We start from the raw sequence: 21,910 nt of genomic DNA, 5'->3' as shown, positions 1-21,910 counted from the left end.
ACTCCCTCTCTAACATTATAAATAGGCCTGTCACATCATTCTCTGATGTGACAGCCTCACTCGATCAAGACGCACGCACTCCCACTTTTCTTCCATTTCCCGGCGATTTCGGTATGTTTTACACTAGATTCTTGTACCTCTTTGATCTATGCACTATCCTCTACGTGATTCTCATTTGAAATCGCACTTTTCACCGTGAAATCTCTGAGATTTGAGCTCTTGAGGATGACGTCATCATGGCGGTTTGTACAAACTGTTGTGTGATGTCATTCTAGTCAAGATCTAGCTAAGATCTAAGGAATTTCATGCGTTTCTTTACTGAATCTTTACTAAAATCTAGGTTTTCAGTTTAAACTTATGTTTTTCTTCATCTTTTCTTAAACTTTTACTTAGATCGGTGAAATCCGGACCCAAACGGACTGTAGATCTGATGATTAGTCTGAAGTTGGTTTGGAAATGGATTGTTGTCGGAAAAGATGATCGGAGTAAGGATTCCGACATAAGCACTGTCACGAACAGACGACTGATCGGACTGGGGTGATTCCCATCCGATCAGACCGGTTGAACATTGATGTGATTACCGTTGTCTCAAGACGTACCGCGTCCTCACCGTCAAACCAGAAACTTAGAAACTTTACAAGTTACAAAACGAAACAAGTCATGACGATCGAATGGCAATCCGATCGGACTGCCGTCTGATCGAACTGCCATCCGATCGAAGTGACATGTGCCCTTTAACCTTTCAACACTTTGAATCTTGAAACTTTGAAACTTTGGGAACTACCATGATCGAATGGCATTCCGACCGGACTGCTGTCCGATCGAATGACCATCCGATTGAAGTGACCTGATTTTGAACACGTGGTTAAACAATCTGGAAATCTCAACACTTGGATCGAATGACCATTCGATCGGATGGCCATCCATACGGATGACCATCCGATCGGATGGCAATCCGTCCCCACACACACATAAGTCATCTCAATCGAATGGCAATCCGATTGGACTGCCATCCGATCGAACAGCCATCTGATCGAGTGACTGATCCGACACTTTGCGCAATCTCATTATTCTGTCCGACACTTATCTGTTGTAATCTAACCAGGCTAAACCTAAAGAGCTCCCTTTGATCCAATAACAGTTAAATTGTTAAGGAATAACTGTGAGTATACTCGATCCCTTTTTGTTTTTAAACTTTGGGATGCAACATGTATTTTATTATACTATGAAACTTGATACTTTGGAATCTAAACTCTATCCAATGTGTATGTGAAACTTGTGATTCTTGATTCTTGACTCTTTATGCTATGTGAACGTTTAATCCATTGTGTGTAGTTCCGCCTTAACAATAGTAGCGCTATAGGATGATGCACCTCCCGATTATTCTTGGGGATATTGTTAGGAGGATTCTAGTTTTCCTTGAGTCTTGGGAAAACACCAAAGCATCGGGACACTTGGGCTATCACTTGGACTGCGAACACTAGCATGGCTGAAACTATTTTATTTCATATTACATGATGGATATGAGTCGTTTAATATACTATGCTATATACTCAAAACTTGTATACTCGCCAGTATGTTTTTGTACTGACTTTATCTTAATACATGTTGCAGGCTGACAGGATGCTAGGATTCATGAAACTTGCTAGGATGCTGCTTTGAAACACATCGTAGCTAAACTAGAAACTTTTAAACTAATTGATGAATTATAATCGATGATTTGTGGTTGATACTTAGACAATTATCATGAAATGGATTTAATCTATAATGAAATATCTAGTGTTATAGAATCTCATGAGCAATCTGAACGCTTAATGCCGCATCCCGATGTTTCCGCCATCGGTTGGGGTGTGACACTACAAGATCTAATCAAGCCACAATCAAACACTTCTGGTTAGTTTGCCCTGAACCTTCTAGGGTTTCAGAGACTAACACAGGTCTTCAACAACACAACACAAACCCTAGATTAGGATTTGTCTTCTCAGATCTCACCGGCATAGATCCCAAGGATTCAGATCTACAACAACACCTTTCCGATCAAGACTTTTAGGGCAAGAAACCCTAAACAGAACACAAAAATAACAAAAAAATATCAGAAATCAACAAGCGAAAGATAGATCAAGAGCTCTATAGATCTGATACCGTGTAAAATGGTATGAATACAACAGATGAACACACAAAATAGCGAGAAAACAGGCGACAAAACTTTATTATTTACCCAAACAAAAAAACACCCCCCAAATCCCTTTGATCTTACAAACTGTGAGATATGAATACAAATACAAATACAAAGAACTGAAACAATCAGTTAGATCGATAACAGTGATCACACTCGATCATAAGATCTATCAAAGATCTTTCAACAACTGTACAAAATACGGAGGATACAACGAGAGAGAACTGAGACAAAGTGTGCGTAAAAGTGTGAGGGTGATGAAGACTCCAGAAACCCTAGCCCCTTTTATACAAGGGACCTCAACAAACTTCAACAGCTTGTAACCAACATCCTGTATTCCTTTCATCTTTGCACAAAAGCCCCTCTGAACATAAGAACTTTATACTTCAACCCTTCAAGTCATATAAGCTGTACAGAAAAACTCTATAACAAATTATAACATGTAACAATAAAATAAATATAACATATGAATGAGAATTAAATCTTTTCTTTTAACACAACCTTGATACATATTTCCTAATATAAATACGAAGTTTTGACAAAAGTGACATGGTTAACTCAAACACAAAAACACATATCAACCATTGATCATTCAACATGTTCTCATAATGCCTTAAGAAACGGACTCATTTTTTCACGAGCTTTGCACATTGTCACTAACGGTTCATCTTTAGGCATGGTTAGACCTTTCCTTTCCGACAACCCAACCAACTCTTCACCAACCCTTTCCCACTCAAAGCATTGGATCAAAGATGCCAAAGCTAACCCAACGACCTTGTTCGCGAGGCTGTACCCAGGGCACTGTCGACGTCCCATTCCGAACGGTATGAACCGGTACCCCTGCTTTCCCATTTTCTCAAACCTCTCTGGCTTGAAACTCAATGGGTCGTCCCACACATTTGGGTCCCTATGGATGGCTAGTGCGTTCACCAACACTATTGTGCCACTGGCCACATCAAACCCTCCAATGATGCAGTTTTCTGATGACTCATGTGGCACCAATAGTGGTGCGGCTGGGAATAGTCTTAGCGTTTCGTTAACGATGCATTGGATGTATGGAAGATTCAGAAGATCGGTCTCTTGTACCAAACGTTCTTGACGCGTATATTCATCAATTTCTGCCCTAGCTTTTTCTAAAACGTTGGGATGATTTAGAAGAAGTGACATAGCCCACTCTGTTGTCACAGATGAAGTGTCTGTTCCAGCAAATAGCAATGCCTATACAAAAATATTTAAGCCATTTAAAAGAGTCATCCAATTTTCTCTGAGTTCGGTGTATAGTACCTATTCATTGTAACACTTTGTTTTATTTTTTAAATCAAAGGGAAAATTGTAATTTGTTCGTACCCTATGAGTTTGGTGTACAAATTTTGTAAACATAATTAATATAAAACGAGTTTACATTAACCCGCGCGTTACGGCGGGATATTAACTATGAATTTTTAGTATCACTATTTGAGATGCGAAAATCTTTAAGTTTATGCAAGTACTATTTTCATTTTTCTTTTAACCCGGGCCTACAACACCACACTAAAACATTAACAATAAATAAAAATGAAGTTTTTAAAGAATGCGTTGCGACACCCTAAACCATTAGAAAATTAATGTTCTTGAAAAGTCGAAATCTATAAAATTAAATTAAAACCTTTACGTAAACCCTCCAGCGTTTCACTACACGTCATATCAAGAAATTAATTTCACTTAACAAAAGTATGGTTTATTCCCAAATTTCATATCAAACTTATATGCTATATTTTAATTTTTTTTATTTGTTTTTTGGTTTTAGTTTTTTCCAATATCCTTTGTAAGTGAACCTATTTTCAAATTAGATTTTGGGTTTAATATAAAATTTGGTTACTTTATGCATATGGCATACATGTGGTCATTTTAGTTTATTTCTTTGGTTATGGGTTTTCTGGGTGTATTCTGTGCAAATCAAAAACCTGGGTCTAATATTCAGGCAGATAGGTTATCTTCAAGATTCAACAAAAAACGAAAATGAAAGTGAAAATGAAAATGAAACACAACATTTGCATATGCAACTCCTATATCTTTCTTTTTCTACTTCCTACCCCTTCTCTAGCGCCGGAAAATAATAAAAGAAAACAAACCCGATTCGGCTGCAGTCACCAGCCGCCAACAGAGCAACCGGAAAACCGCAAGAACCGGTCGGTTTAAGTAAAAAAAACGGCCAGAATATGGCGGTACCGATTCCCGCTTACCGATCGATCTTCTCAGTCTCCGTTTGCCGGCCAAATTACGTTTTTTCTGGCCAAAAAACTAAATCGAAAAATTGTCGCCTCCAGCGAAAGCGAATGAAACAAAATCAATCGAACTAAAGTCAGAAATTGCAGTCTTAATCTTCGTCTTCAATTGGTGTTAAGCATTACATATTTTTCAACGTACATGATAAAAGCAAATATTTTTTATCTACACCCATTTGGGAAAAAAAACACTACTTATTTTGATGTTCTTCGGTTCGGGACTACAGATTTCTATAATTTTGCGTAGAACTGACGGAAAACAGGGATTGGATAAAACAATGTTGGACCATTTCAATTGCGCAGTAATCAACTGTCTTCTTACATGTAATTGCCTTTGATTGAATCAATTTTAATCCATATAGATTTAAGTAAAAAGATGAAGAAGAATTCTTACATGAAAATGGTGGTGGTGAAAAATCTGGACGTCGTTACAGAACCGTAATTGGGGTATGTGAGATGGTATCCTTTGATTAATCCGTTGTATGTGTCATATGAATTAAACTTATTAATATAAATTAAGTTATATACGTGATTCGGTGAAGGGTGGCGTAACCTTTTATTTTGTTGAATCGATGCTTAATAAAAAGAAACGGCGCAACCGCACCGACTCGTATTGCACGGAACTTTTCGTTGGTTTATTATATATATGTATAGTATAATATAATAAAATGAAAGGGTGTGACAAAAATGAACTAAAGGTTGTGACTTTTAAACAAATAAGACATAACCCAAGTTGGTAATTGTATAAGGGTATAACTAGTAAAGTTCACCCGTCCGTTGCAGTGACTATTAGTTGGTATGAAATTTATTTGTTACAGTTTCAGTATTTTGTATAGCAACCGAAAGATAAAACCCAAAACAAAAGTCATGATATGACCAAAATATTATTTGTAAGTGTTTTACATTGATTGAAAATCATGAAAACAAATATCAATAACGGTTCCGAAAGTATTGACACCAGTACAAATGTTGTAAGGTCGAAATCGATAGGGCATCTAAGAGTGTTCAAAAAAACCGAAATCTGAACCAAAAAAACATTCCGAAATCTTATTCGGATATTCGGATCGGACGGATTTTAGAATTAAGAATGTTCAGATTATTTGGATATCCGTATAAACCGAATAAACTTTAATATATGTTTTCAAATTTGAACTTTTTATTTGTGTTTTAAGACAAATTTATATTATAGAGACTTTTTTTTTTTGAAGTTTGAACTTTATATTGGCGTTTTAAGACTACATTTCAGGTTTTGTATGTTTGTGGTGAATCTAAGCTAGTAAAATGTTACTATGTTAGGAACAAGAAACTAGGAAAAAATCATAAATTTGGAAAACTTACTAATCTGTTTAATTTGGATCAATCGAATGTCCGTTCGTATTATTCAGATTTATCCAAATATGATCCGAATTAAATTAGGATAGATTTGTATTAGATGAGAATCTTTCCAATTCAGATTGGATCAAATTTTAGATAAGTTTCTAAAATTTTCAAATCCAAATAATCTGATCCGAATAACCCGTTACCCCATCCGATGAACACCCCTAAGGGCATCGGTGTTGTTATGACGATATCAGTTTGGTTCCTCACAATATAGTACGGTATGGACACTCACTATAGATTACGATGTATAAAATTTATTATATAATGGTACCTAAGTTATTCGAACGATGTTGGTTCGGTTCATCAGAGTAAATAACAAGAAAAGCAATTATATATGACCCGAATCATGAACAAAACTTTTAATGAAACATAGATCAAAATAAGCACGTCGCAAATAGTATATTTGGAATTTTAATAAAGTATTGCACTATATTCTTAGAAATAACGGAAAGAGTAAACGACGTCGTTGTCTTTTTTTTTTTTATCGAGATGTAGATAACAGTAGACATATCACAATGGCATACTTTAAATTTTATAAAATATAGTATCTTAAAAGTTATAATAAAAAACAAAAAAAAATGTTTAACTAATATCTATACAAATAAATAAATAAAAATTTGACACGTGTCAATCTCTGGTGTATCTTTATCTTATTTTTTAATTTCTTTTTCCTATTAAACAACACTTTAATTAAATATAATTTAGATAAAGATAATAACTTTTTTTTATCAAACTTTAAATTTATAATCTCCTTATCTTATTTTTCAGTTTCTTTTTCCTATTAAACAATAGTTCAAGTAAATATAATTTAGATAATGGTAATAATTTTTTTTATCAAAATTTGAAATAATAATATATAATTTGTATTTTCTCCTTCTCCGTAAAAGATAGAAGAAGTTTTATTTTCTTTTTTTTTCTTTGTAGAACCAAGCAAATATATAAATTTTTATTCTCATTTAAATTAGATTTAGTTAAATTATTTTATTATTATTATTATTTAATATTTAATAGTAGACAGAAATAAGAATTTAATATTAAATCACAAACTTCACGGATCTCTCTTATTTATTTATTTATTATTTCTTTTATTTTTTCCGCTTATTAATATTCATCTAATATTTCAATGGTTCTACCACGTATAATACACATGTTTCTCACCTAATAATAAAAAAAAACAAATTAAAATTTTAATAAGTAAATAGTACATCAAATTCATCATTTAAATACATAGCTTAACGACTGTATGTGTTAATCGATTAAATTATATATATTAACTCGTGCAATACACGAGGTATTTTAAAGATACAACTATATTGTTTATTATATAAAATTAAATTTATGCAACCCGTGTAAAACACAGGGTTCTAAGCTAGTAACAAAATAATAAAAAAAATAATTAGCTATAATACAAAATACATATTCGAACGGTTATGGTTCCTTAAAAAGATTAATAACAAAAAAAAGTTGGGATATAATAATCATATCTAAAACTAAGTTTGTACCTGCATCCACATATATATAAAGTTGGTTAATGACAAAAAAAAAGTTGGGATATAAAAATCATATCAAAAACTAACTTTGTACCTGCATCCACATATATAAACTTGGACTATAGCGATACATATGTAGGAGTAATTTTTTTTTACGACTGTGTATTACAAACAAACCAAAAATATATACACACCCCTGGCATTTAGCAAGTCGCTAGCAAAGGGCCACACCCGAATACAATGGTCCCAGAAACATAAAGGAGTAATTAACAACCACATATAATATGTAGAATTGTAATAACTTGGGACAATGCTGAAAGTAACGGGTAAATCAAATAGAAAATTGTTTTTGTCGCGAGACGATGAATCTACCTATGAAAGTGTAAAAAAATAGGACCTAATTTATTGCACTTTTCTCTCTATATATACAAGGCATACACATATTCCCCATAATTTCAGAACTTTCATAACTTTCTTACGACACTATTTTTTTTTAAACTACACCATAAAATCGATCATATTTTTATCTTTAATTTGAGCACAGTATTTCATTATTTCTATATAAAATATGAGTATAAAAAAAAAACCTCAAGAAATTATTTTAAATTTCTATATTGTATAACATTCTGTGCTGGAGATATTTTGTACTACATTCTTGTGCTTGATATTTTTATGCTATATTTTTAGTGGATCCTTACCTTGGAAATAAAACGTAAGCATATGCATGGGCATATTTAAAAAACCCTATTTTTTACTTTTCTAGCTTGGTAAGTTGTCTACTCTTAGTCTCTTACGGTAATTCGTCACTGACCACAGACGATCATTAAAAAAAAAAAAATAGATTTTCTTAGAGTTTATTTGACCGTCGGTGATCAGTGACATGAATTTTCGTCAGTGAAAGTCTGTTTTCTAGTAGTTACAGATTATGAACACGTACCATTATATTGCCTTTGATTACGTTATCAGTATAATATTCGGGTTCTGATTCCTGCAAAGAAAGTATCACCTCCATAAACGTCTTCTCCTTTCCTTTCTCTATAGAGCAATCAGACCCTTTACTCCGACACTCTTCTATCAACTTCTGCAAAAACCTATCGGCTTTATGTTGCAAACTTACTAGCTTCTTCTCCAAACCCTGAAAATCAATCCATTTCAATAATGGAATGAAGTCACCAGCATTTGTTGCTCCACTGATTTCAAATGCATCCCTCATCACATCCTTAAACTCACTAACTTCTTTCAAGTCATTCTCCGTGCCACACGGCCGAATGCCAGCAACCATTTTCAAGATTATGTTAAAGGGTAGCCCTTCTATTCTTGACCTCATTTCCACTCTGGTAAAACCTTGAAAACAATCTTGAACAAGTTGTTTGATCAATGCCGCGATTTCTTCTTGTCGGACACGCGTGTAAGTTTTGAGACGCGTTGTTGAGAAAAGTTCAACGGTCATAATGCGACGAATGTCTCGCCACAAACGTCCGTAGGGCACTGAACCGATGCCCGTGTGATCATAGTCAAAATACTTGCCACTTAAAAAAAATGGTCTGTTGGCTAAAATGAGGTCGTTTTTGGTGAAGCATTCTTCTGCAGCTGATGGTGAGGTTATTACGAGGACCGGGCGGGACCCGAATTGAAGAGCCATGATGGGACCATATTGGGAAGAAAGGCGTTGTAACACTTTATGAACTGGTCCTTTGAATAAATGAAGATGGCCAATAACTGGGAGAGATGGTGGACTTGGTGGAAGATTTTTAACATTTTTGGGTTTACTTAATTTGAAAAGCAAAAGCAGGGAGATTAAAGGTACAAGAGAAAGGGAGAAAAGATAAATATGATCCATCTTTGGGTTTGATAAGGTTACTTTTTATGCAATATGTATATATAGACATTCACACAGAAAGATATTTAGAAAGAAGTAGGTAAGACTTTCAATAGAATGATGTGAACCACAAATGTGTATATCATGGCGTACATGTGGGTCTTTTTTCTAAACGGCCAAGATAATTAACCCCGAGTACTTTTAGGGCACCTATTGGACTAAGTGGAGTACTCCGAGAGTAACCCGGGTTCACCAGCAATTTCGGAGAAAACCCGGTAACCCACCCATCCATAGGCACGACGATGAAATTACCGGTAAAACCCGTTTGGCTCAAGGATCCAACCCAGGTTTCCCTGGATCTCCTATCATTGCCCACCAATGCCTCACTCTGCACCAAGTAGGAGTTGAACTTGGATCTTCCAAGATAAAATGCAAGTCTTCTACCACTTGATCTAGAGATCATTGGCGGCGTACATATGGGTCTAATGTTGCTTTCCATTAACATGCATATGGAAGTTGTTACGTGTGAATATGTATTAAACTATGGGGAATTTCAGTGTTTCGCAGCGTGATGTGTGTGAATGTGTACTTAAAATCGGACTGTTACACCCTGATTTTTCGATCATTTATATTAAAATAATAGTAATGTTTGAATTATAACATGATAGTTATCAGAGCCATCCCCGAGTACTCTCAAAAAAATTTAGGCGTTGAGCGACAAAAAAAAAAGGGCCCAAACTTGTGGCTAAGGATAAATGAATTAAAAAAATAAAACCATGGTAGTGGTGGCAAGACTTGAACTTGTGACCTTTATATTTTCTTGAGATGGTTTTTCCACTCTACCAATAACACTTTTTTATATAATGAATGAATGCATATATTGAACATGTAATTTATTATATATATCAAAGCTTAAAAAAAATTTGGGCCCTTTTAAAATTTGGCCTTGAGCGACGGCACGAGTTTGCCGACCCGAGAGCCGGCTCTGATAGTTATTGTTTAATTAAAAGATTTAAAAACAAATTTTAAAGATAATGACAATAAATCTCTACTATATAATAAAAGAAACCAACTTTGGGACACGTGTCACTCATTGAAAGCGTCTACATTTTAATTTCCTGCATTTTCATACTTATCTTATATCAATTAATTAAATAATAAATAATCAATTAATATTAAATCTTATCTTACTTTGAAAGTCGGATAGGATCATTCTATTTAATCCAATAATATATTATCTTCAAATTTAAATTATAAATTAAAGATTTTTTAAATAATAACACAAAACAATAATTTTAAACTTAAAAAAACAATAATACGCTCATAAAAAAAATTAAAATACAAACAAAATATACAAAATAACTTATTAGACATTAGATCAAGCTTTAAAAAACACGAATTAGGAAGAGAAGCTTATAATATAATTATGTTTTTGATTTTTCAAATTGGGGTTCTAATCAATTCGAATTAAACTTAACCAAGTTTATGACTTGATTCGAATTAAACCGAACCAAATTTATGCTTTTTTAAACGAATCCAATAGCATATTATTTACTATACAAAATTACATTTATTTAACCTGTGTAATACATGGTGTTTTTAAAGATATAACTTTTTTTTATTACATAGTATAGATTCGCCCCGTTTGCGGTATGCGCATATAAATGTATATGTGTAGACGCTCGGAGGGCAAAAGTGAAATTGCACTAATTTTAACATTATTGGGTTCTTAAAGATATAATTTTTTATTATTTAATTAATATATAAAATTACATTTGTTCAACCAGTGTATAAACGAGTTTTTTAAAAAAATAATTGTTTTAATTTAGTATATAAAATTACATTTTTTCTGAAAGGCTGGCAGTATTATAAAATAGAACAAAGCTTAAGCAAGGTGCTCAAGCCATAAAGTACAATACAGGAAAGAAAAACGGAAACAAAAACGAGTTACAGATTACAATTTCAACTTGAATAAAATTACATTTATTCAACCCGTGTAATACACGGGGCTCTAACCTAGTTAATATATATATAATATATTGAAACTTGAAATAAAGAATCGGATGGGTTTATTTGAAATCCACTTATGGATTATGATAAGCACATTAAATTTATCTCATAAATTCAAGTTAGATAATGCTCAAGCTTTTCTACGATTCTTATAAAGTGATATTGGCTTTGAGCTATACAACCAAAACAATCTCATCCCTCCTATGTGTTATGATCGATCTCTTTTTGGGGACTATGGCGGTCCAGCTTTTGATAGTTTGAATGTACGCGTTTCAGGTATAGACTCTATAACAACTTATGTGTACGGTTTTGAGTTTTCATAACCTCGTTGTTGGGAATTTTAAGTAGTTTCTATATGCTTTCGTGATCTTCAAGATTATGTGTTATGATATATGCATATACATATGGTTATATTGTTTATAGCAAATATGAATACGACGCACAGAATTACAAAATATGACGCACCGAACTACCGAATGTGATTATGTGACTCATCGAATGTGATTATATGACGTACGAATGTGAACTAACCGCGCACCGAACTACCGAATGTGACTCACCAAATGTGGGTAACCGTATGTATTATGTATATTGTTTGATATATAGATATTGTTAAGGAACTATATATATTGCTTACAGTCGTCTCACTGAGTAAATTCCAACACGAACTCACAGGATTTTTTTTAAAGTTAATGATGTTTTATAAATTGTAATATTTTTGTTATCAACGGAATTATGTTTGTGATCTGAATACTATATAAGTGACATGTCAGCCCTAACCTAGACGGGGTGTTACAATTATGGTATCAGAGCTCAGGCTCTTTCCTGTTGAAAAATATTTTTAAAACTAAAACATGTGGGTAATGTGTAGACATCGAGTAAAGATACATGTATAAGTTAGGTTACCACTATAAGTAGTGTTTTTGCTATAGACATAAGAAATTCGAAACTTTGTATAACCTTTAAAGACTTGGGATTTGTTCAACGTTATTCGCTAAAGTATTTAATTTTACTTTGTATTTTCGAGAACAAATTTTTTTTTTAAAAGAGGTAATGTTGTAACACCCTGATTTTTCGATCATTTATATTAAATAATAGTAATGTTTGAATTATAACCTCATAATTATTGTTTATTTAATTTAATAGATTTAAAAAACAAGTTTTAAAGATAATGACAATAAATTAATATATATTATATTTGAAACTTGAAATAAAGAATCAGACGGGTTTATTTGAATTTTAGTTATGGATTATGATAAGCACATTAAATTTATCTAATAAATTCAAGTTAGATAATGCTCAAGCTTTTCTACAATTCTTATAAAGTGATATTGACTTTGAGCTATACAATCGAAACAATATCATCCCTCGTATGTGTTATGGTCGATCTCTTTTCGGGGAGTATGGCGATACAACTTTTGATAGTTTTAATCTACGCGTTTTAGGTATGGACCCTATAACAACTTATGTGTATGGTTTTGAGTTTTTATAACCTCGTTGTTGGGAATTTTAAGTCGTTTTTATATGCTTTTGTGATCTTCAAGATTATGTGTTATGATATATGCATATAGATATGGTTATAGTGTTTATAGCAGATATGAATACGACGCACCAAATTACAGAATATGACGCACCGAACTACGAATGTGATTATGTGACGCACGAATGTGAACTAACTACGCATCGTACTACCGAATGTGGATAACTGTATGTGTTACGCATATTGTTTGATATATAGATATTGTTAAGGAACTATATATGTTGCTTATAGTCGTTGTCTCACTGAGTAAATTTACTCAGGCATTTTACTCGGGCATGCATTTGTCTTTTATGTACGTTAGGTTACAGGTTTACCTAGAGAGACCAGGGAAAAAGGCTCGAACTCATAAGATTTTCTTAAAGTTAATGATGTTTTATAAATTGTAATATTTTTGTTATAAATGGAATTATGTTTGTGATCTGAATACTATATAACTGACATGTTAGCCCTAACCAGGGCGGGGTGTTACAATTATGATATCAGAGCTCAGAATCTTTCTTGTCGAAAATTATTTTTAAAACAAAAACCCGTGGGTAATGTGTAGACATCGAGTAAAGATACATGTACAAGTTAGGTTAATACTATAAGTAGTGTTTTTGCTATAGATATAAGTAATTCCGAACTTTGTATTAACCTTTAAAGACTTAGGATTTGTTCAACGTTATTCGCTAAAGTATTTTATTTTACTTTGTAATTTCGAGAAAAAATTTTTTTTAAGAGAGGTAGTGTTGTAACACCCTGATTGTTCGAACATTTATATTAAATAATAGTAATGTTTGAATAATAACATGATACTTATTGTTTATTTAATAGATTTAAAAACAAGTTTTAAAGATAATGACAATAAATTTTTATATATATATATAATATTGAAACTTGAAATAAAGAATCAGATGGGTTTATTTGAATTTTAGTTACTGATTATTATAAGCACATTGAATTTATCTCACAAATTCAAGTTAGATAATGATCAAGCTTTTCTACAATTCTTATAAAGTGATATTGGCTTTGAGCTATACAACTGAAACCATATCATCCCTCGTATGTGTTATGATCGATCTCTTTTTGATGAGTATGGCGGTACAACTTTTGATAGTTTGAATCTACGCGTTTTAAGTGTGGACTCTATAACAACTTATGTATACGGTTGTGAGTTTTTATAACCTCGTTGTTGGGAATTTTAAGTCGTTTTTATATGCTTTCGTGATCTTCAAAATTATGTGTTATGATATATGCATATAGATAAGGTTATATTGTTTATAGCAAATATGAATATGACGCACCGAATTATAGCATATGACGCACCGAACTACCGAATGTGAATTAACTACGCACCAAACTACTGAATGTGGCTAACCGTATGTGTTATGTATATTGTTTGATATATAGATATTGTTAAGGAACTGTATATATTGTTTATAGTCATTGTCCCACTCAGTAAATTTTACTTAGGCGTGCATGTCTTTTATGTACGTTAGGTTACAGGTTTATCTGAAGAACTCACAGGATTTTCTTAAAGTTAATGATGTTTTGTACTGAACTTGTAATTTAATTGTATAAATTTTAATATTTTTCTTATGAATGGAATTATGTTTGTAATCTGAATACTGTATAAATGGCACGTCAGCCCTAACCGGGGCGGGGTGTTACACAGACCAAGTTTTTTAAAAAATGGAATTACATAAAAATTACACACAAATGACAAGTGTACTAGACATATATTGTATAGTAAGCAAGACCGAGTATCGAACCTAGACATTCTAATTTAGCAACTCTAAAATTTGGCTTAAACTGGATTAATAGCCTAAAATTGATTTAATTTTTAATTGTGATTTTTATTAACTAATATCCTAAATTTATCCTAGTGATAACGAAGACAAAGACGAGAGCAAATAGCAAATAAGAGTGAAATCGGTGATGATGAACAAACTACCTAGGCTAGAATCCCTAACCACATGCAAGACTTCTACGGTTGATAATTACCAAGTTTCCTGATTAAAGGTTGACTACCTCTCGTCACAGAAGATAAATCCTACAGTGATTAGACAAGATGAATGTGACCAACTCACAAAAGCCTAAAAACTGATCTAGGACGTAGAATCAGATAGTGAATGAAGTGCTAGATAGAAACAACTCGACCAACTGAACCCGAATCACACAGCTAGAGACAAGAAAAAGCACACACTTTAACTTCTTTAATTATGAAGTTAGTTTTAAATTGATACACCGAAAACCTAGAATCACCTAGTCGTGAATATGTAGGAAGACCTCGAGCTATCAAGTGCCTAAAATTAACAAATAATGAATAGACAAACCCCAACAATCAACCGTTTATGACGCTAATAATTAATGCAGCACCGAATGCGACATTGCTGTGGTGGTTATATATACCAGTAAAAGGTACAAACACCATCTGCAACAAAAAAACAAACACAAAAAGTGTGAAAACGCCACTAAAATAAAAAAACAGGGAAACGCCAAATAAAATGATAACATGAAAACGCCAAAATAGATATAATGAATTCTAGTTCATGAAAACGCCAAAATAGATATAATGAATTTCATTTCATACTTATTAGACCGGTAGGTGGCATCAAATGGAATCACATCACCAAACACATGATAATTACGTTTACATTGATCATCACAACAAAACAGCCCCTTCAACCGATAGTCATCATCTGTGAAGTAATCGTACAAAAAATTAGGCTGAGATTGTTTCTTTTTGTGTAGGTGTCTCACAACCATGTATGTATCGTATTCCACCAATGAATAGATTATTTTGCCTCTTGTAATTCTTAAAATTAACTTTACTTGCAGCCACATCTTCAAAACCGCCAAAACAGTCTTCATAACATTAAACGCCTTCACAGGGCCCAAATTCAACTTAGACATGCTATGTATATAACATGCTACTAAAGTTAAGCGAGGTGTCGTTTATGACGGTAGGAAATACTTATCAGGCTAATCAAAAAATTTGTGGTTGTGCTCTTCAACAAACTTATATAACTTCCAAAATCCAGCCTAAAACTCAAGACAAATGTTTTGCTCCACAACCAGTTCTCTTCGAAAAATTTGGATCTCACACTCATTTCCTTCTGCTTCGGGTCCAATGTATCAACCTTCTTATTCTTGTATAAGACAAATTTCATACACATATAATACTTTATATGTTTTTCTTCCTTGGCGTTTATCTTTTCAGTTCCTTTCTTAAGAGCAAAACCACTAGCTGTTGCATATTTAAGATAAAAAAAACATAGGAATCATCAAGGCTTTTGAAAATCATTCCTATTTGTGGCTTTAGATCTTCACTAACGGCAGGAATGCATAAAGTAAACCGAGTTTTGGAAAAATCCTTCATTGGACTTAGCGGGGCACCTAATAAAAAAACGCGATGATAAAATTATATTAAAACGCCAAAGTATAAAACGCCTTTCATTAAACACAAAACCATATTAATTGAAAATGCCAATAAACATATAAACGGATAAGAAAAAAACAAACGCAAAACTAACACTGATGATAATAATATGATAAAATACCAAAATAAACGCCATCATAATACAGATAATTAAAAGAACACCAAATCATTAACATGAATTACTCAAACGACTATCTAACAGAGATAAAAGAAATTTACAAAATAAACATAATTACAACACGATAAGTAATCACTGTTTTATTACTATAGTAACTGAAAACGCCATTAAACATATCAAATGATGAGTAAAAACAAACATAAACTAACATTGATGATAATAATATGACGAAATACCAAGATAGACGCCATTATAATACAGATAACTAAAAAACGCCAGGTCAATAACATGAATTGCTTGAACAACAAACTAACAGAGATAAAAGAAATTTACAAATAAACATTATTACTTTGTAACTCGCAATCCATATCAGACACCGTGAAACTCGGGAAACTTGGACAAGAGGTAACTGCTAATATGAAAATTTTGGAGTTGGATTCAAAAAGGAATAAATGCCCTGACAAAAAGGGAATTTTTCAAAATATTAGAGGAAATAACGATCATACCCCCGCATATTATTTAGCGCCTACGCGACGTGTCGCGCCAAAATCTGTTTTCACACTTTGAGGCGTTTTCTACAGAACCCGTTTCTCTCTCTCTCTCTGTGTATATATACACACACACACTCTATTCTAATACATATAAAGAGGGAAAGAAGGTAATTTCAAGAATTTAAGTAACTAGAAGTCAGAAAGAATATGGTACAATAATTTAAAACATATTGTTAACTTTTAAATCTATTTACTTCCACAATTTTTGAATGGCTACAACTTTTTCATACCTTAATATTTTAAGAAAAAAATGTTATACCATGAAAACAAACATTTTATTCTCTATAATTTGAATATAATATTACCAGTAATGTTAGTGTTTACCGTCGCATCACGCAAACACCCCTCTAGTGTATAAATATATCCCACGTGGGGTGTTCAAAACCGGATATCCGAAAATTCGGATGATTGGATAGTGAACCGGATATCCGAATTTCCAATTTTTATTTAATTCTTTTTTTATTATTTTTTATATTCAGAACCGGATATTTCGGATAGTTTCGGATATCCGAGTATAAGTTTTCTGACGGATATCCGAGTATAAGTTTTCGGATATTTCGGATATTTTCAGATACTTCGGATATTGGGATATCCGAAAAACATAAAAATTAAATTTTCGGATATTTCGGATATCCAAAATATCCGAAATTTTTTAAAATCACTATCCGAATTTTGGATATCCGAAATTTCGGATATTTCTGATTCGAATATCGGATAATTCGGATCGGATTTTTGGATACGGATAGTTTTGAACACCCCTACACACGTGTATACAGTGGTGGACCCAAGATTTTTTTCAATGGGGTCCATTTTTCAATGTTCAAAATTTTCATGATAAAACGTTAAAGTTTTCTGGTCGATCCTCGTTCGGGTCAGGTCAGAGCGAGGTTCGAACTAGATTTAAAAAAAAAAGAAAAAAATAGGCTACACAAGGATTGAACCCATGACATCTTGTTGTTAAAGAAGGAGGTTTACCACTACACCGGCTTTCCTTCTCGTTTTATGGTGTCCAACTAATTATATTTATGGGGTACTTATAAAATTTAACATACTTGATCTACTAATTTTTTAAAAAATATTGGGGTCGGAGGACCCACAACCCGTTCAATGTGGGTCTGTCCCTGCGTGTATATAAACTCCCAAAAATAGATATTTAAACAAAATTGACTACCTGTTTTCATTATTGTTTTTTATATTTTTTTTTTAATGGTAAGATTCTATGATTAATAGAACAGGGCCAGCATATGCTGTAAAAACCCAAAGTACAAAACAGAACAAAGAAAAACAAAAAAACCGACTACACCCAACGATTATGCTACTATCTCACTATATCTCGAATGTTAAAATCTGCCCATCTCTCCCAAACGATGTCACGGAATTTAGATCTGCTCTTTAACCAAATGAAGCTATCCGCCATTATCTTTTTGCTATGTCATTGCTGTTACGAGTTATGCTTTCAAACTCCTTTTCGTTCCGTGATTAATTCCATATATTCCACATGATTGTTTGGACCACGACACTAATGATTTTCTTCCACTCATTTGTACTCATTTTAAAAAACAATATAAAAACAATACTATATATTGTTTTTTATATATCCCACTAGTACATTTTGGATCTTTATTCGGAAATAGAAACCACACAAATGAAAATTTTAACCGGAGAGAAGATACATATAAGACTTTCAATGGGATGTTGTAAAGAACGTGAAATGTACTTATGTGTGAAACACATGATACCCATTGAAGAATGTGGACCAACAAAGTTCATGACAAATGACAAATGTGACATGACTGAATACCTACTTTCCACAAGGGTACTGGTTTATCATACGTCTTGTTTGCAAACCCTAGTATCGCCATCTGCTTTCTTAAATGTTTGATGTATGCCAAAAGACAAGTTAAAAGAGATTACTTGAAACTTTCTAGGGTTGCATAGTGAGTTAGTGACTGATTTCCCTTTAGACATATCATGTTCAAACTCAGCTTTGACTAGTTTACTATTACAATAATTTAAAAACTATTTGTCACTACTACATAAATAGGCATTTGTTATGGCCAAATCCATAGCAAATTCGTAGCAAATACCTATTCTGCTACGAATTTGCTACGTAATTGGTTCGTAGCTACAAGTCTCGTCGCGAATTTTGTTGCTACGAATTTTAGCTACGAAAATGACATTTGCAACAGAGTTAGCTAAGGTGGTCGTTATTTTAGCTACATATTTGTTATGAAAAAAGTTTGCTACGAAATTTCGCTACGGACTTTTAGCTATGGATATTTAGCTACAAAGTTTGCTATGAATTATTAGATACGGAGTGTTTATTGCTACGGTTTTGCTAAGAAATTTTGCTAAAGTTTTGCTACAATTCTTACTATACAATTTAGCTATGAAGTTTGCCACAAGTTATGTTAAATTTTAGCTATAAATTTAGCTACATATATATAAGGTTTTTGCTATAAATTTTGTAAGCCTTTTGTTACAACTTTACCTACAATTTTTTATGAATTTTTATTTATATATATACATATATATTTTTATATATTTGTTTTTTATAAAGAATAAATTTTAATTTTCACAACATATATAAATTCTAATAAAAATAAATATCCAAACAAAATAGAATGAAATATCCAACTTCCAACTTATCCAAATATATCACAATAAAGAACTAAATTATCCAAAATCAATACAATATGTTAAGCTTATATGAAACCATATTCTAACTTGGCACTTGAGCGTATAACCTCATGTTTTCTTCGGATCTCTCCATTATGGCATAATTATGTACCCAATACTAGACTCGCTTAACTTTAAGTGTGAACCAATTGGTCATTGGTCTTCAATTAATCCAGGTATTGGTCTTCGGTTCATACAGTACCTGAAATAAACAGGACATGCCCAAATCCAGTCCAAATTGTAACCTGCTTTTATAGTATACAAGCAAAAAAAACATACCAAAAATATATAAATTTTGTATACGGTAGCAACAATATACAAGAGATAACATATAGCCTAATCACTAAAAAATAAACTAAGACTAGTAATTTGCTTCGTGATCTCCTTTTTAAAAAGAATTTATGTTTTTAAGTTAGTAAAGTGAAGCACGTGACCCTTGGGTAAATATAAGTTGAACAGCCTTCTTAAACCTACTAATTAGGCTTGCCATTTTTTAGCTATTCAAAGATTTGTGTTTGATTGACTTTCTCTTAATCTCTCAAGTTGTCAAATTATTAGAGGTGTGTGTCCAAAACTTCTTCATCCATATTTTGAGTTATATCAACAGTTAACATACTAAATAATAGTAAATATGATTATATCTGTATTAACTACACTATAATAATAAGGAACCAAATTATTTAAAAAAAAGTCAGAAACTAGCCCTTTTGAGATCTGAATAATCTGAGTCACTTGATTAACTTCAAACTCTCAACTTACGAGAATGAGAATAATAGCAAATTAGCATACTCATGTCAACATGAATATGCTATTAAGCACCAATCATAAAAAGTTCTAACAAGACCTAATTACCTATATAAGTGCATATGTACTTTGCATTATAAATTCATGAAAGTCTTTGACACGGGCATTTCATCAAGCGTTTCATACGCATATATTAAATATTAGTAATACAAAATGTAAATTTGACTCAGTTCAACCCCATAATCACAAATTTACACAAAAAACATCATTATATTCAAGCATGTATACTTTTCAACTCAAAAGCAATAATGAATTTATACTCGCAATCGATATTTATGGTGAAAAATAGCCCCTTTGAAGTCTACAATTTCTAAGGCTCAAATTTATTGATAAAGGTACCTTGAAATAAAGCAGTGGGATTGTAATTTGTAGAACAATTTGAAGTTAAAGTACCTTGCAACGTTTGTTGTTGCTTAAAAACTCCAGCAGCGACAAACATGAAAAGCTTTTCAATCTTCATGTTGTCTCTCCACTTTCGCTAAATTGCAAACCATCCATCTAAGTAGCCCTAATTTTTCAGGTTAAAATCATCAACACAACGGAATAAAGAATAACATAACAAGCTGAAATAGAAAATTTGAAACTTACAAGTTGATATGTCATATATACCTATGCACATTCAACAAATAGACAAAAATTAACAAATAACAACCATCATCACCAGTCATTAGATAAGAATCAATCAAACCATATCAAGAAATATGTTTGGATTTGGGGAGGGAAGTAGAAGGTGCGCAAATATGAAAGAATTTGAGGAGTGAGGTGAAGAAATTAAGAAGGGAATGTGAATCAGTTTTGGTGAAAAAGGAGTAGAGGGGGAAAGTGGGTGAACCGTATTTTGGGGGATTTTGAAAATTAAATTTTGATTTTGAAGGGAAATTATATTTCAGATGTGATTTTAATAAATGAATTGTTTTATTTTTTGTTTTGGAAAAATATTTAAAAACTATAACTTATAAAAGAGTTAAATGTCATTTTAGTCCCTGTGGTTTTGGTCATTTTGTGAGTTTAGTCCAAGGGTTTCATTTTTCACCTGTGGGTTCAAAAAGGTTTCACCGTTGCCATTTTAGTCCACTGGGTTAACTTTATCCATTATTTATGTTAATGAGAAGGGCAATTCAGTTATTTTATATGTAATTCTGTTAACTAAAAGGGCAATTCGGCCATATAAAATGACCGAATTGCCCTTCCGTTAACAAAAATAATAGACGAAGTTAACCCAGTGGAATAAAATGACAACAGTGAAACCTTTTTGGACCCACAGGCGAAAAACGAAACATTTGGACTAAACTGCCAAAATGGCACAAAGCACATGGACTAAAATGGCATTTAAATCCTTATAAAATAAGACTAAAAGTTAAAAAAAAAAAAGTTTAGCTACGGTGTAAATGAATCGACCCGCTCGTGAGCTACCTGAGATGAGTTAACTACAAGCTCGAATTGAGTCGTGCTTAAACGACCTCAACCCTAAAAATAAGTTTCTTTAATAAACGAGTCTAAGCGCTTGCTTCACATGTCGATCTCGAGTAGGCTCGTGAGCCTAAACGAGCCTTCATTTATAAAAAGTATATTTAATAAATAAAATATACATTTACACCATATTAATTGTCGTTAAATCAAATTATGATCAAACTAACTAAATAATATATAGAGTAAAC

The 21,910-nt window shown here is 32.5% G+C and overlaps 1 protein-coding gene and 1 long non-coding RNA gene across 2 annotated transcripts; both read right to left on the bottom strand.

The window, feature by feature from the left end:
- Positions 1-2,645: 2,645 nt before the first annotated feature.
- On the bottom strand, positions 2,646-9,154 carry LOC110890306 (cytochrome P450 81Q32). Its single transcript, XM_022137899.2, has 2 exons — positions 8,248-9,154; positions 2,646-3,394 (listed from the first exon to the last, which is right to left on the bottom strand). Exons 1-2 carry the CDS (start codon positions 9,148-9,150, stop codon positions 2,780-2,782), a joined length of 1,518 nt encoding a protein of 505 aa, XP_021993591.1. The 5' UTR covers positions 9,151-9,154; the 3' UTR covers positions 2,646-2,779.
- Positions 9,155-19,399: 10,245 nt separating this feature from the next.
- On the bottom strand, positions 19,400-21,095 carry LOC110892029. The gene is made up of 3 exons (XR_002565776.2): positions 20,841-21,095; positions 20,646-20,760; positions 19,400-19,693 (listed from the first exon to the last, which is right to left on the bottom strand). It is a non-coding gene; the product is annotated as an uncharacterized LOC110892029 (long non-coding RNA).
- Positions 21,096-21,910: the final 815 nt, after the last annotated feature.

This window comes from Helianthus annuus, chromosome 11, assembly GCF_002127325.2.
Source record: "Helianthus annuus cultivar XRQ/B chromosome 11, HanXRQr2.0-SUNRISE, whole genome shotgun sequence".
NCBI lineage: Eukaryota > Viridiplantae > Streptophyta > Magnoliopsida > Asterales > Asteraceae > Helianthus > Helianthus annuus.
Note: the sequence above shows the minus strand (reverse complement) of the source record. Positions and strands in the feature narration are given on the sequence as shown.

Coding starts and splice junctions, on each gene's coding strand:
- LOC110890306 (XM_022137899.2), bottom strand. CDS start 9,150: ATGGATCATATTTATCTTTTCTCCCTTTCTCTTGTACCTTTAATCTCC. Junction 3,395..8,247: donor TAATCAAAGGCAATATAATG/GTACGTGTTCAT, acceptor ATTTTTGTATAG/GCATTGCTATTTGCTGGAAC.